Below are 15,513 nucleotides of genomic sequence, written 5' to 3'. Positions count from 1 at the left end.
AACCGGACGGCAGAAAATAATCGGCGCTGTGACAAGTTTCGAGATAGTTACGTAAAGCGTGAATGTGCGAACAAGGAACGATCGGAACCAACCGAACATATAACACACACACACACACACACCCGCAATTCCTAGTTCCTTTCCACTGCCCTCCACCGGAAGGCGTGAAAGTGCCAGTGAGAGAGAAGAAAACGGAAGAAACAGTGACGGCAAAAAACAAAAAAACAACCGACTCGATCGAAACGATCACCGTGCGTGGAAGGGTTCACAGGGAGAGGATATTTCATCACGCACACCGCTAAATGACTGCGTGACTGACAATAATCGGGAACCATCAGGACAAGGTGTTCCTACTGGAGCAGCATCGGAGCGCTTCAGAATGATGGCGTCAAAGGGCCCCAAACGCATGACGTCAACCGGTCTGAGCTACGTGCGCCATTGTTTGCTGGTGTTTGCATGGATGACGATCGTGCTGCGGTATCCCGGTGCAGGTAAGCTCATCTTCGCACAGTGCAACATTTACCGCGGTTAGTAAACGAAACAATCAAACTCTGAGGAAGGGCTCGAAGATTGATCGCAAAGGTGATCGCTATCGCCGCACGGCACGATGTACGCATCGTCCAGCGAGATACTACGCGGGAGATAGAAAGCGAGTGGCAAGCGAGTTGCTCCGATGCTTCGTTTGGTGCACGTTCAGCTAAAATGAAAGTGGTCTTCCCTGGTGCGCACCAAGCGCACACCGAAAGCCGGTCGAACCGGTTTTCGCACCGGATTACCGCGGTACCGTCTGAGCGGGTTCGGACGGTACCACGTCGATCAGGCAGACAACAAAATATTTTGTTTATGTCCGAGTCCTTCAACCATTCGGAACTCGGGCCACCGGGCTTGGACGTTGGTTTGGAGGCCTTCATGTTCATTAACCGCTCCTCGATGGAGCGATCATCCTCGCCGTCATGCAAGAATGAATGCGGCATGGCATGGTGCCAGACCTCGTCGGAAGCACTGGGCAAGCTATAATTTTCAGCTCATTCAGCGGCCCTGACACTTGCCGATTATTATGGCAGATCGTTTTGTTGAACCCACCCACCCGGTTCGTGGGCAAGCGGCAGGAGCAGCATCCAATCGAAGGTCCTCCGGACGTATACCGAGTGATAGGAAGTAAATTTGAAAATTATTCAACATCTGAAGCTTGTGCTTGCTGTGAACACTTTATGCACTGGGGGAAGTCGTCTGTTAATCGTCTAGGCCTTACCGACAAGACCTTGATGGAGATTTATTCATCAGCCAATCAGCCAATGAAGTTCAAACTTGTTCGATAAGTTCGATAGTAACGCAACGCAGTAGCTTCATTATCAGATAGCGTTAGCCGCGAGATGCTGCAGCGTGACATTTGCAGCAATATTATCATTTCGTTTCCCCTGTCCGGCTCTTTGCAGATGCACAAGAACTCAACACACCGCCGGTAATTGTGGTCGATCGGCACTGGCGGATACCGGAAAACACGACCGTTGGCACGCTCATAACGCGCGTGAACGCGGAAGACAACGAAGACGATAAGCTCGAGTTTGGGCTGGATGCGCTCGTCGGCGGTCAGGAGCAACCGTTCGAGATCGACCCGAACACCGGATACGTGTATCTGAACAGCAGCGTGGAAGGGCGTGCCGGGCAGAACTTTTTCGTCTACGTCACCGTCAGCGATGGCAGCGTCACCTCCAAGAACGAGATTTACGTTAACATTCTTAGCAAAAATGCGACGGGTGTGTACAAATCGCACGGTTCCCAGTTTACGCCCAGCATCGACAACATCCGACAAATATTACCCGCCGGTATCAATCTGCCCGGGATTAGCTCGCGGCCTCAGCTTCCGCTGCCACCACTGCCGCCACAGTTCACCAGGAAACCGCCGACCGTCGGTGGCGATGCAGCTGGTGTCGTCACACCCGCGCTAACACCTACCAAGCAGACCAAAACCTATCCAGATCGACCGACCGGTGCAGGGAACGCAACAACGCCGTTCGAATCGTCACCGGCAACGCATCCCGCTGACACCAGCAGCGGCGGTTCGAGTGGAACAGTATTATCGCCAACTCCCATCAACATTACCGCTGCCTATCCAACGATTGCCGTACCGACGGGCGCCAGCAGCACAACAGCAAGGCCTTCACCGCCAGTGCCCACCGGGACGGTTCCGGTACACGCGCATCCGCACGAGGAAACGAACACCGTGAAAATACTGCTCCCGGTGATCATATCCGTAGCGATCATTTTCGTCACCGCCGGGCTGATCGCGATCTGCTTCTTCCGCAAGTATCTGTGCGCGCTCAGCAAAACGCTGAAAAAGAAGAACAAAATTGATAAAGCCAAAAAGTCAAACCAAAGCAACGTCAGTAGCAATATCACCTCCACCGCCGAGGATAGCCGTAATTCGATTGGGTTGAGTCACTGGACTGGACCGATGGCGTTCAGCAATCGGTACACCTCACCGTGGGAGCGGGACGCCGGCGGGCATCTGCAGGCCACCTCCCAGCTGTCGGAGGAATCGAACGGTTCGATCGTGAAGGACCGGTGGGAATTTCCGCGCCACCGGCTGAAGGTGTTCAACATACTCGGGGAGGGTGCATTCGGGCAGGTTTGGCGATGTGAAGCGACCGATATCGACGGTCACGAAGGCGTCTCGGTGACAGCGGTCAAGACGCTGAAGGAGAACGCTAGCGAGGCGGAACGAAGCGATCTGCTGTCCGAACTGCAGGTGTTGAAATCGCTCGAACCACACATTAACGTGGTCCGGCTTCTCGGCTGCTGTACGGAGAAGGATCCAATCTTCGTCATACTGGAATACGTTAACATGGGCAAGCTGCAAACGTTCCTGAGGAACTCGCGCGTAGAGAAGTACGCGACGGAAAGGGCAAGTGGTTGCATAGGACATTCCATTCATACTGCTCTTTATTTCAGACATTACGGCAACACTCACGGCAAATCGAAGATCCTTACATCCGGCGATCTCACATCGTTCATGTACCAAGTTGCACGGGGCATGGACTTTCTCACCTCACGTGGGGTAAGTAGAAGCGTTGCAGAAACCCCCTCTATTGAGGCCTCCTCATGACCATGTCTCTCTATTCAACCACTGCAGATCATACACCGCGATCTGGCCGCACGAAACATTCTCATTACCGAGGATCATACGTGCAAGGTGGCAGACTTTGGCTTTGCACGCGACATTGTCACATCGAAGGTGTACGAGAGGAAGAGCGAAGGTCGGTTACCTATCCGCTGGATGGCTACGGAGTCGCTGTACGACAACATCTTCACCGTCAAGTCCGACATCTGGAGCTTCGGCATCTTGATGTGGGAGATCGTCACGTTAGGGTCCACGCCCTATCCGGGAATAGCGGCGGCGGACGTGATGCGCAAGGTGCGCGATGGATACCGGCTCGAGAAGCCGGAACACTGCCGCCGCGAGCTGTACAACATCATGTTCTACTGCTGGGCGCACGATCCGAACGAGCGGCCCGGATTCCCGGAAGTGGTCGACATGCTCGACCGATTGCTCCAAACCGAGACGGACTACATCGAGCTGGAGCGGTTTCCCGATCACAACTACTACAATATGCTCAACATGAGTGGAGAGAAGCTGTGAGTGTGGGGTGAGTTTCGCCCGAACGAAAGGCAACCTCTAACGCTCCGTCACATACTCAATTACTTCCACGGAAGAACGCCAAACAAGCCGACTCGCGCACATCCTTGCGTACGCACAGGTCAAACAACGTATCGATTCGTTTGTGATAAGAATGATGTCTTTTTCCGCATGTCCGCTCCGCCCGTACAAGATCGTTCGAGCTTATTTATGGCGTGCGTCGCAGTGTATAGCCGGTAACCGGAGAAGAAATAGAACGAACAAACAGTCCCGCTTCTAGTTTGTAGCAATTAAGACTCACCTTAACCTGATTTTAAGCATTACTTCTACGTGTACATACTGAATGTAGATTCGATGATCTACCCGTTTCCTTCATTTTGTTCTGTTTCGTTCAGAATAAACGCGCGCATCCTGATATGAGTTTTTTGTTGTAAGCATTTAAGCAGTTTAATAAAAAACAAACGCAATTATTCTAGTGTATCGTAACACGCAAGAGTTTTGGTAAACCGAACATAAAATTCGAAATGATAGCTCTAGTTTCCGCGGGTGTCGCTTAGAATTCCATACAAACCAGCTGTTTTCAGATTTCCGATACCAGGAGAGCATGTTTTTCAAGAGCTAACATGTATGTCCCTCCAGCGTGCATATTTTGTACACTGCATGATGCTCTTAGCGTAGCCGTGTAACCGAGCCGATAGCGCTAGTTTATGTAAACGTTTACAGTATGAAATTTGTGTGTTCTTTCCAATAGAATGGAGTGTTTTCAAACATTTTTGTACAACTAGATAATGGACAGATGGACATGTTCGTATACAATTCGCAAGTCTATTGACCCGTGGATGAGTCAATAGTGTACATTAAAAGTCAAATTTTCATTATTAATCATACGTCCACAAACACTCAATTCTTTCGAATCCATATCTGCTTATCATTGACGGGCGGTTTTCAGCATTGAAACATATGACTCATATGACATTACCTCTTCAAACTGATCCTTCTGTTTGCAACACATGAGTTTACATATTCTTGACGAAAATTGCACTTAGACCTTCTGCAACGACATCAACTTTTCCTATGCACTAAATGCGTTACTATATCCTGAGCATAATAAATTAATCTTCAACTAACACACAGATTACACAGATCGACATTTCTAATTAAAAAGCAACAGAATATCAAAACAAAAATGAAGCCCCATTGTATGCAGTACTGGGTCCTGCAGGAGCATAAGTGTTCGTTGGCACGTGTATGGCTTATTTTTCACTTTCAATTTCGTTCGGAGCAAAGCTGTTCACGTTCCCTATGCCAGCATTGACGGACTTTGGAAATTTGATGTTAAACAATGGCTTTCCACCGTTACCTACGGCGACCTGCAACTGTTCCACGTCCAGAATCACATCAGGATACGGCTTGTCTTTATCATCGCGTCGGATGACCTCAACGTTGCTAGTCTTTGGTTCTGAAAAAAAAAGATGTGAAGACAATTGCTCAATGTGCACAATTCTTTCCCAACGAATGTGAGCGAAGGTATTACTTTTGCGATTATTCTTGGATACATATTCCAGGCAGCACTGGTAAAGAAATGCGTACTGGTCGAGCGTTTGCACCATCTTCACACGCTGCCGGCGTAATCGCTTCACCGTATCGTACACGTTGATTTTCTTCTCCTGCTGCATCCGTTGCAGAACGATGTCCAGCGCAATGAAGGTACCGGTACGGCCGACACCCGCGCTACAGTGTATCACAAGCGGTATGGCGTAACTTTTCCGCTCGGCGCGTACTATTTTGGAAAACTTGATCAGATCCGCTGTACTGGCGGGACAGCTGTGATCCGGCCATTCCAGAAAGTGGTAATGAAATACAGCCTTTGTCAGATTTCCCTGCAAATAAAGGTGCGAAAACTTTGGTACTGATTCATCTCTCAACCGCGCAAAGCTACTACAATACCTTCGACACTAGAAACAGACGTTTGTAGTACAGGGATAGGTTCAGTTCCTGCGTGCACTTCACGCGTACGTCGCCAAAATCGATGAACTGATTGAAACGTGGAAAGTATTGGCAACACTTGTTCTTATCGTGATCGATCGGTTGCGTGAGCATGACGATCGATTCGATCTCGTACTGCAACACCATACGCCAGAAATCGTTGCACGTTTCCTGCTTGGGACCCTGCGTTGCAATGTATTCCCGCTGGTATTTGTATCCCTCGATGAACGATGCGTTGATGTAATCGTTGGCCCCGCTTTCGATGTCCTCCTCGTCGTCGTTGCTGTCCAGCAGCACGCGGTTCGTGTCGAACGGTAAGATATTGATGTAACGATTCTTGCGCTCGTTTTCCCGCGCACTCTGAAAGCTAACCGTCTCCTGGAGGGCGAAGTCGGAGTAGTAGTTGATCGCTTGGAACTCTTTCGAAACTTTTTCCCGGTTCGCATGAAACAGCTCGTCGAACTGGGCTGGGAAATTCTTCATCGGAATGTCGGACGGTTCTTCCGTCGGTGCGCGTCCCGTTTGCTGTGCCGGTAGCAGCAATCGCTGCTTACGCCATACAATCACCAGCCCTAAGATGAACGCCAACAGCAGACAACCGATGACGGCGCTCACGATCAGGCCTACCTTTATCAACGAATCCGTGCGGAACACCTGCATTTCTGTGTCGGTGTAACCGCTACGGGAGAATATTCGCACGATGAGCGCATACTCCGTGCCGGGTTTGAGCGGCCCGTTGCAATAGTCCTGAACCTTGCTCTCTCCCCACCCCTGACAACTATCCTTCCCCACGACGTACTCTATACCACCGCTTCGTCTGTCCTCGCCAGTCGAACGTGCCGTCATTGGATTCCAAAACCTGGGTGTCGTTTGGTACTGTTCCACACACCGCATATTGGTGGCCCGGTACCAATCCGGTACCTCGGGCCATTGGGGCTCTTCGGAGTTGTCGATGAAGGCGGTACTGGGCAATGGATCCTGCTGACACAGTCGTTCCGATATCAACAGCGCCATATAGCTTACGGTGCCAAAGTCTGACGTTAACGTCACGTTGCCCAGCCTTATGCGGGCCGTGTTGGTGGGATTTGGCGCTTCGAATACATCCACATTGAACCATTCCTCCGTGTGATCGATCGTCGGAACTGAAAGTATTCATATCATATTAAAATATCTACCAACATAGTTAAAAAGCGCCGCATTACACATACTTCCTGCCGGAGAATGGAACTGTAACCTCACGTCGGGGCTGAGCTCACTCACGTTCGCTACTTCCACCCTCAACGATACAGTGTAGTTGTATTCGGGCTTCAGGCGACTTTCAACGTAGCTGTAGGTATCATTTATCACGTCTCCCTCTCCAATGACAACCTCCCAGTCTATAGAATGCGGTACCGATGGATCATGCTCGCGAATACCATCCATCCGGGCGACAAACCGTGTGAGCCTTCCGTGCAAACCACAAGGAAGACTCCAGGAAAAGAAAACCGATGAATTGTAAGTTTGATTTAGCTCCGGACCTTCGATTTTATCGATTTGGAAGCTCTCGGTGGTGTTGGAAACATCAGGCAGCGTGACTACTTCTGTTGGTTCTGTATACGGGCCCAATCCGGCGCCCGTAGCGGCCGCCACCTGCACCGTGTACAGCGTGTAGGGATTCAACATTGCAACCACGTATTTAAATTCCTTTCCATCCCAGCTGCGTGCTTCATCTGGATGCACTTCGTCGCGCAGGTCCACTGTTTCGTTGAACTCTTCCAACGGTGTACACAGCTTGGGTAATATATACTCCGGCCCGATCATGCGGACATGTATCCGATAGCGTACAACCACTCCATTCTTCACGGTAGGGGCATTCCATTTGATCTCTATGGAGCGATTGTCTCCAACTAGCTCCAACACACTTGGACTATCGGGCACTAGAAAGAAGCAAACCGTCAAATATTACACTATCATCCCGATGCACGCATGGAGCTGGGGAAGATCTTTACCATCTTCTGCCGTTCTGAACTCTAATGACGATGTTGGATCGCTCCAGCCCGCTATGTTCTGAATCCGAGCGTTGCACGTATATACCGTGAATGGTACCAAAGGCTCCACTATGCCTTCGAAACTGGTGTTGGCGTTCGGGATGACAAATTCCTTTACAATCTGCGAATAACAAAATGAGTTGCTTTGTACAGCAGGCAAACAGAGTCATAATGCGCTCCCTACCTGTGATTCGGGATCAGGCTCGTTCTCTACCATCATGGTACAGTTATACTGCACACTGATCAACAGACAGTTGTTATTGTTCTCGCTTAGCAGCATCGTTGAAAGCTCCAGACTTCGGGAATTTATTGCAATCGCGCGGATTGGTTCCACATGGTAGGACAAGATCGTTCGTTCCTTTATCCTCACCGTACCCATGTCGTTCAGACCGTCATTCTTGCTGATGGAGATCGGTATGACTTGCACCGTGTACACCATGCAAGCGATTACCTCCCCGAACGTAACATACGGATCGCTGGTGGTGTTCGCGAACACTTCCACAGCTTGGCCGGTTTCGGGTGCATTGAACCATGCTACTATACGGTAGGAATGCACACAAAAACTCCCATTCGCCGGTGGTTTCCATTTGACGGCAAGTGATCGCGGTTCTGCCTCGTTCAACTCCAGCTCGGTCACCTCGGACAACTGCTGGAGTTCACGCACCGTTGCGGTAATGTTAGCTGGCTCTCCTTTATCATTGGCATGATCGATAGCGTTTACCGTGAACAGGTACGTTACACATGGTTCCAGCTGCGTTACATTGTACGTCGTGTCCGACGCTTCAATGAACCGACTTTCGGATGACCACGTGATTTGGTACTCCTTAACGCAATGGGAACCAACCTTTGGAGGTTGCCATGTCAACAGGATGCTTCTGTCAAAATCCGCATTTGCGCGAAGATCTCGTACCGGTCCGATCGTTTGTGGCCTGATGGTTACATCGCCAGAAGTAAATATTTGAACACTTGGACACTTGGACGGTATGGCTGATAACTTTGCCGAAACAGGTTCAGCTGCAGCGGGTTGCATTGCTGATGAGCTCGTAGCCAATGAAGCACGGCCATTAGACGGTGCACAAGAGACAGGAGACGATTTCGTACATACAGTGCCATTCGTAACAGTTTGCACATCGGACGAAATATTAAAGGTACCTGTATTGTTCCATGTCCCATTTTTTCCTTTCTCTATAATGAAATCAAAGCTGCACTTCGACGAGTCTGCTGATGCAGATTTACATACACGCATATTGATGTATGTTTGTAGCGTATCTCTATTTTGATATATCACCTTGATTGCGATGCAATGCGGCTTGTGCAATGTGAAATCTTTTAGTGTAACGTAAGGATTACTCGTACTTACCTCTGTCGTACCTGACAGAGATACTTCATACCGATCGACACAATCGTCCATTTCCGCTAGCCATGTTAGGACGTATGACTTATGTTCGCTTCCAATTTCCAAAACTTGTACTTGGTCTGTTTTCAAACTTGGTTTCCACTGTCCACACAAACATTTGGATTTTCGCTTGTCGCTTCGACAAACTTTTACCATCTGAATACTACACTTATTGTGCGTCGGGAGTTCGATGTCCTTAAACAGTTCATGTTTGCTGGTTGCTGTATTGTAGGGTTTCGTGTAATGGACATACATATCGTAGACCACATCGGTATTGTTTTCTTCGCTCCATTTTTCCACATTCACTTTCCATTTTGAAACGGTAATATTCAATGCTGCAATACGGCAACTGCTTGTAGCATCATATTCTTCCTCGTAGTTCGTCCATTGAGGCGATTGTTCGTTCTGTAAGGCACTCTTAGTTATATGGTCAATTTCTTGGACGGAAACAGCGTTTACTTGCGGTGACGTCCATCCACTACCGAGCAACAAAGCGAGAAGCACTGTCACCTTGGTCAGCATTACTATTGCTCATCACTATTCGGTTTGCAGGCACAAAAATGATTTATTGTTTACCAATTTGTTTACTGTTTATTGTCGTTCGTGTGCACATATTATTTACATTTTGTATCACGATCCAGTCATGCACGGCTGTGGAAAAAGAAAATAAAGATATTAACGAACTCGTCATAAGTAGGAGCAAATTTTAAGCGTCACATCCCTAAGGAAGTTAAGCTTCCTTTGTGATGCATAGTAAATACACAATCCCGATTAGTGGCTACTTGATTGGTCTTTAGCGTTGAAGAAAAACAAATCACTTCTCAACCATTATTGTCCCACCCTCGCGTACATTATCACGACACCTAACAAGATATGTTGCACTGGTCACAAGTCTACTATCATTAACAGACGGACATACTTCCTGCCACCTCGCTGACGCTGTACGTATGGCGGATCTATCGCAAATAATAGCTGAGATTTGTAACCTTTTGCACAATTGAAGGCGCCTAAGTGGCAAGACTTCGAACGGACAGACAGGTTGAGTTGGTGTAACTCGCAAAAAGAACCTATCAATAAAATTCCCTCCAATTAATCCATCATTCATCGGCGACGTTATCGGACAGTTGTAACAATTCAATAGCATCTCCTTGTGTTCGGGGACCTTTCATTGCCGCTTATCGATTAGATTCATAAACGCAGCGACTAGCGCAGTGCAACTACAGCACTAAATCACTGTTGTTAAATTGTTTTTAAATTCGAAAACTTGGCCATAACGGCCACAAGGACACCGACGATAATTTCACACTATTGGCAATACGGTCACGGATTGCCAACGTCACAAGTATTGTCCACACCTTCGGTTGCTCCGGTTGTACGTTCGATTACGTTCGCGAACTGAAAATGACTGTCGTCGAAGTGGTTCTTCGAACGGTTTGTGAGCCACCTCGTCGTGAGCAATTTTATCGGAACTCGCGAACACGCTGTTAATATGCGTACTCTTTCGGACCATACGTTTACGAATGGCCCCTATATTACCTATTGATAAGAATGAGATTTCTACCTATACATCACCGCACCAAACGGAACCATAACGGACCAGTATGTACACAGATTAGATAAGATATCATTCGTCGTTATTTTCCGAACCCGATTCAAGGGGAAGAGAACCCGACGATTCGTTATCCTGCAAAGTACGAGTGAATGCCACTGGAAATTCATGCTGTAGAATTGAACTCTTACAATATTTTAAAGGAAACCACTAGAATAAGCCAAGGGAACTCACACGTCGTAGATGCTCAGATCGTGGTACGTGTAAAGCGTCCTCAACTATCTACCCTGGCAGTCTTATCATCATCACGACGAAAACAGCAAAGACGATAATCGATCGGAAGTTCTTATCGAGACCGTCAGCTAGTACTGGTGCCTTATGTTCAACGGGCTAGTCATACGTGTCTCGCACGCATACAAACATTACAACCATCTGTCTGCTCCGTGTGTCCAGAGCGTTCGATTCCAAGCACGATAAAAAGTTGTTTCCTTACATTCGCATCGTGTATCATCAGCGTCACAGAGACACCGAAGTTGGGAGTTATTTTTCAACAAACCAACATCAAACCGGCGCCATTGTTTTACTCTGCCAGATGGCGATCCTACGGCAACCTGTTGGACATCGTGCGGAAGAAAATGGTAACTATGCACAGGTGCCGATAGCGAATCTTATCGGAACCGGTTGCTTTTCTGCTATTTATCGTGCATCGATTTGCATTTACAACTATCTGTGCTACCTCCTCGAGAACATTTGTTTGATGTGCGATACTTTGTGTGTGAGGGAATTCTAGATTTGTAAAAGATAACAAGATTTTTTAACTACCAAACGAAACCTATCCAACCAGTCTAGAGTTATGATCGGTTATGAATGACTCAACAACAATGCCTGAAAATATAGGCACACCTATACAACAGGCATGTTGAGTAATCCCCATGAACTTACTTCAAAACATCTCGTAAAGCCTGTTCAACTCGTATATTCTACAGTATACAGGTTATCGTTGTCGGTGTGCTGCATAATTGTGATACCATTCGATCTGTTGCTTCGTCAACGATGGTCGCACATCTTGTAGTGCACACAAAACATGTGACATTGTAACAAACGTAGCATTCAAATTTTCCGTTGCTGCGTTGAGAGCGGCCTAAAAAGATATGAAAAGCACTTTAGCCTTAGCACCTTTAACCGGACTGTATAGGAACACATTACCTGTGTGCAAAGATTTTGAAGATCGGCACCAGAGAATCGGTCCGTCTGTTGCGCAATTAGTTCGAGACTAACGTCCTCAGCAAACGGTACGCGGTGGGCTAACTTTCGCAGTATAGCTATCCGTGCCTTTTCTTCCGGAGCTGGTATGTGAATCAATTTGGTTAGTCTCCCGGGACGCAATAAAGCATCGTCGACCATGTCCGGTCGGTTGGTGGCCGCTATCACAATCACGCGCTTTGCATCCTCGCTCAACGAACTCCCCAATTGCTCCGCTTGCCCAATGCCATCCATTTCCATTAGCAGTGTCGAAAGGACACCCATATTTACAGCTCCCGAGCCACCCTTCATCCCTGTCGTACCGCGATTGCCCACGAGCGAATCGATTTCGTCCAAAAATACCACTGCTGGCGCATTTATGCGTGCCTCGCTGAATACGCGTGTGATGAGCTTTTCCGCATCACCAACATACGGTGAGTAAACTTCCGCGGCTGATAGGGACAGGAAGGTCATGCCTGTTTCGGCGGCTAGGCATTTGGCTAGTGTAGTTTTCGCACAACCGGGAGGTCCGTACAGAAGAATGCCTCGCAGTGGGTGTATGCCGAGACGCTGAAACCGGTCGGGATTTGCAAGCTGCTCCACTATGCACAGTCTAAGGAGTGCTTTGAGATCATCCATTCCTCCGAAGGAATCGAGAGTTAGTGAGACATCATCACCTCCCACCAGTCCTGTTGCGTTACGAAGACTACTAGGGCGATGTTTCTTCTGTACCGCGATTAGGGCATCGTCGAATGGAAGACACTTTTTGTCGATCTCTCGAACGAGATTATAGTAAAGAAGCTGCAGTTCAGCTCCTACGTAACCTGCCGTTCGTTGTCCAATCCTTTCCAACTGTCCTTCAGGAAGCGGACGATGGGTAGCCGTGTTGAAACTCCGTAAAATATCGATCCGCTGATCTTGCGAGGGAAATCCCAGGGTAATTTCTTTATCTAACCGGCCGGGTCTTCGCAGGCGCGTATCCATGCTTTCTATGCTCGAGGTTGTGCCGATGATGATAACACTCTCGGACGATCCTTTGCACTGATCCACAAGCGATACAAACTGGGACGTAATCCGTGCAACGTTAATGAACTCCTCACCCTTTCTCGAGCCAACCTTAGGGCAAATGGTATCAATGTCTTTCACCAGCAAAATAACGGGTATCGCTTCACCGATCAGCTCCTCGAAACGGTGCAATCGAACAAAGGTTTTGCGCAGTTCTGCTTCCGTTTCTCCTGGTAGGGAACGAAGAAAATGCAATCCACGTATTTCAAACAGTGGAAGATTTTTCTCCATTGCAACAGTTTTCACCAGACTGTACTTCCCAGTTCCACTCGGACCATGTACTAGTAGGGAGCGACCTTCTGTTAGCGCTACTTCCAACTGTTCTCGTGCACTGTCGATTCCTCCCAGCTGCTTGGGTACAAGGGTATCAGGATGAAAATTCAGTTGATTGATGGTTATTATAGTGGACCTTTCGATTTCACCGTACAAAGATACACCACGCGTTTCATTTACGTACGCCGCACAGATTCCCATGCTTCTCTCGCGGAGACACCTGAAATCGAGCCGAGAACCTTTACAGAAGAATGTCCCCGCAAGGAACGTACGTAGCGTATCGATCAGACAATCTTTCGTCAACAGTAAGTCCACCTTTAAACAGGAACAATCCAACCAAACGTCGATAATCACTTCCTGGAAATCATCCACCGGAACTTGGATCGGACTTATCTCTACTAAAGTATTGCCATCATTTGAAATGGTTCGTTCAGCACCATCTGCTATTAGTTCCACCGTCTGGTTACCGTAGTATGCTTCTCTGTGCACTGAATTACGGTCCAAGTGGGAAAATACTCGCCAAAGAAAGCAGCGTCCGTTCTGCAAGCGGCAAACAGCTGGCACACCGGGCAACAAAGGCCACGCACTCCGTTCATTTTCCTTTGGCCACACAGAAAGGGATTGAGGTGCAGTAAAGGCTGGTTCCAGCTTTGAGTTAAACTTTAGCGATAAATTAAGCGAATCACACATTTTTGTGCAGACAACAGCAACGCGCTACTCCACCAAAACAAAACCGGCACTAAATGTAAACAAACCCTTGTTATCATTTTCGAAAACTGTTTCGAATTGAATAGCACTGTCAAATTCATTTTCGAACTTGGTGCGAACTTTCCACTGTGCAAGTAATTCGTTGAAATATTTCATGAAACATTTCATACGGAATTTCAAGAGAAACGTTTCACACAGATATTAATTTTAAAAATACGGTTGACGTTACATTTTATGTTGTTCTTATTTCAGTTTCTTCCACATCATTCCTGCTGTTGATAGGTCTCATAATTACATTCGTTTCCTTCCTGACAATTATTGGAAAAGGTTACCACGTAGGTAAAATCGACGAGGAACTCTTAAGTGCGGGCCACACGAACTCGGAATCCTACGTCCATGACAAACAAATTCTTATTGTTGGGTGAGTCGAGCTGAATGTTGTTAATACAATCCTTTTCAGCAAAATTATTTCTACTCTAAAGGCACAACCAACTAGCTACAAATATAGCAAAGATTGCGAAAAACAATCTACGGGAGTTTGATCTGAACTGGGATTTGCAGCGTCACATGGTTTGGAGCAAAATAAATACCTCTCGCACGGATCTGATTCGTCTCAGAGCTGGACAGGTTAACGGACAAATATGGTATGCTGGATTAAACTGTACCGCATCTTCTCTCGAAGCAGTCCAAAGTGTGTTTGAACAAATAGACATTCTAAAACGGGTAATTGAAAGACATGGACAGGATCTTTCTCTTGTAACGTCAGTTGCTGAGCTGGAGACTACAATCCAGCAATCAAAAATTGCTTCACTGCTCGCTGTAAAGGGTGGACATTCGATTAACATGAAGCTTGGTCTTTTGAGAAGCCTTTATGCACTCGGCGTAAGGTGCATGTCACTCGCTTCCGAACGAAATTGCTGCAGTTGGGTTGATTCGTCAATTGTTGAGCTGATGGACATCGGTACCGCCGATATGCGCCAGGATCTTTCCCTTTGGGGTCGACTGGTAGTGTGGGAAATGAATCGCTTAGGCATGGTTGTGGATCTTTCTTATGCGAGCTACGGCGCGGCATTGGATGTGTTGCGATACAGCAGAGCTCCAGTGATCTTCAGCAATGCGGGAGCTTACGCCATCAACAAACATCATCTTAACGTGAGGGAAGACGTACTGATTCCGTTAGCTACTCAGGGAGGACTTATTATGGTTAGCTTCGATCCTAAGCTTCTGGGAGGATACACTATAGACAATGTGCTCGGTAAGTATGCAAATGTTCAGAGCAGAATGGAATGCCTTTACTGAACTTACCCACTCAATATCCACTAGAACACCTTAATTATCTGAGAGAAGTCATTGGGGCAGATCATATCGGCATTGGTAGCGGTTTTGATGGATTTGATAGTGCAATCGATGGACTGGAGGATGTATCCAAGTTTTCGCATCTGTTCATCGCTCTTACAAATGGGAAGTACTCCGATGGCGAAACATTCTCGCCGTGGACGAAGGACGAGCTCAGGAAACTGGCGGGACTAAACTTTCTACGCGTATTTCACGAAGTAGAGCAAGTGAAGCGAGAACTCTCTCATGAGCAACCGCTCGAGGATGACGGAGTGGAAGATATGTTGGATTAGAA

The 15,513-nt window shown here is 47.6% G+C and overlaps 5 protein-coding genes across 5 annotated transcripts in view; 2 read left to right on the top strand and 3 right to left on the bottom strand.

Annotated features, from left to right (window-relative positions):
* The window catches only part of LOC128310620 (microtubule-associated protein futsch), a 338,371-nt gene that overhangs the window by 164,502 nt on the left and 158,356 nt on the right, over window positions 1–15,513 (bottom strand). The window lies entirely within an intron of this gene.
* On the top strand, window positions 251–4,023 carry LOC128310623 (tyrosine kinase receptor Cad96Ca). Its single transcript, XM_053047311.1, has 4 exons — window positions 251–491; window positions 1,437–2,889; window positions 2,953–3,058; window positions 3,134–4,023. Exons 1-4 carry the CDS (start codon window positions 380–382, stop codon window positions 3,638–3,640), a joined length of 2,178 nt encoding a protein of 725 aa, XP_052903271.1. The 5' UTR covers window positions 251–379; the 3' UTR covers window positions 3,641–4,023.
* Window positions 4,228–9,682, bottom strand: LOC128310619 (phosphatidylinositol phosphatase PTPRQ). The gene is made up of 6 exons (XM_053047306.1): window positions 7,835–9,682; window positions 7,612–7,771; window positions 6,832–7,539; window positions 5,585–6,765; window positions 5,172–5,517; window positions 4,228–5,096 (listed from the first exon to the last, which is right to left on the bottom strand). The coding sequence occupies exons 1-6, from the start codon at window positions 9,566–9,568 to the stop codon at window positions 4,891–4,893; spliced, it is 4,335 nt and encodes a 1,444-aa protein (XP_052903266.1). The 5' UTR covers window positions 9,569–9,682; the 3' UTR covers window positions 4,228–4,890.
* Window positions 9,562–13,865, bottom strand: LOC128310622 (ribosome biogenesis protein SPATA5L1). Its single transcript, XM_053047310.1, has 3 exons — window positions 11,802–13,865; window positions 11,538–11,736; window positions 9,562–9,697 (listed from the first exon to the last, which is right to left on the bottom strand). The coding sequence occupies exons 1-2, from the start codon at window positions 13,863–13,865 to the stop codon at window positions 11,590–11,592; spliced, it is 2,211 nt and encodes a 736-aa protein (XP_052903270.1). The 3' UTR covers window positions 9,562–9,697; window positions 11,538–11,589.
* Window positions 11,188–15,511, top strand: LOC128310631 (uncharacterized). The gene is made up of 4 exons (XM_053047320.1): window positions 11,188–11,233; window positions 14,136–14,304; window positions 14,366–15,138; window positions 15,207–15,511. Exons 1-4 carry the CDS (start codon window positions 11,188–11,190, stop codon window positions 15,509–15,511), a joined length of 1,293 nt encoding a protein of 430 aa, XP_052903280.1.

Source organism: Anopheles moucheti, chromosome 2 (assembly GCF_943734755.1).
Source record: "Anopheles moucheti chromosome 2, idAnoMoucSN_F20_07, whole genome shotgun sequence".
NCBI classification, from domain to species: domain Eukaryota; kingdom Metazoa; phylum Arthropoda; class Insecta; order Diptera; family Culicidae; genus Anopheles; species Anopheles moucheti.
Note: the sequence above shows the minus strand (reverse complement) of the source record. Positions and strands in the feature narration are given on the sequence as shown.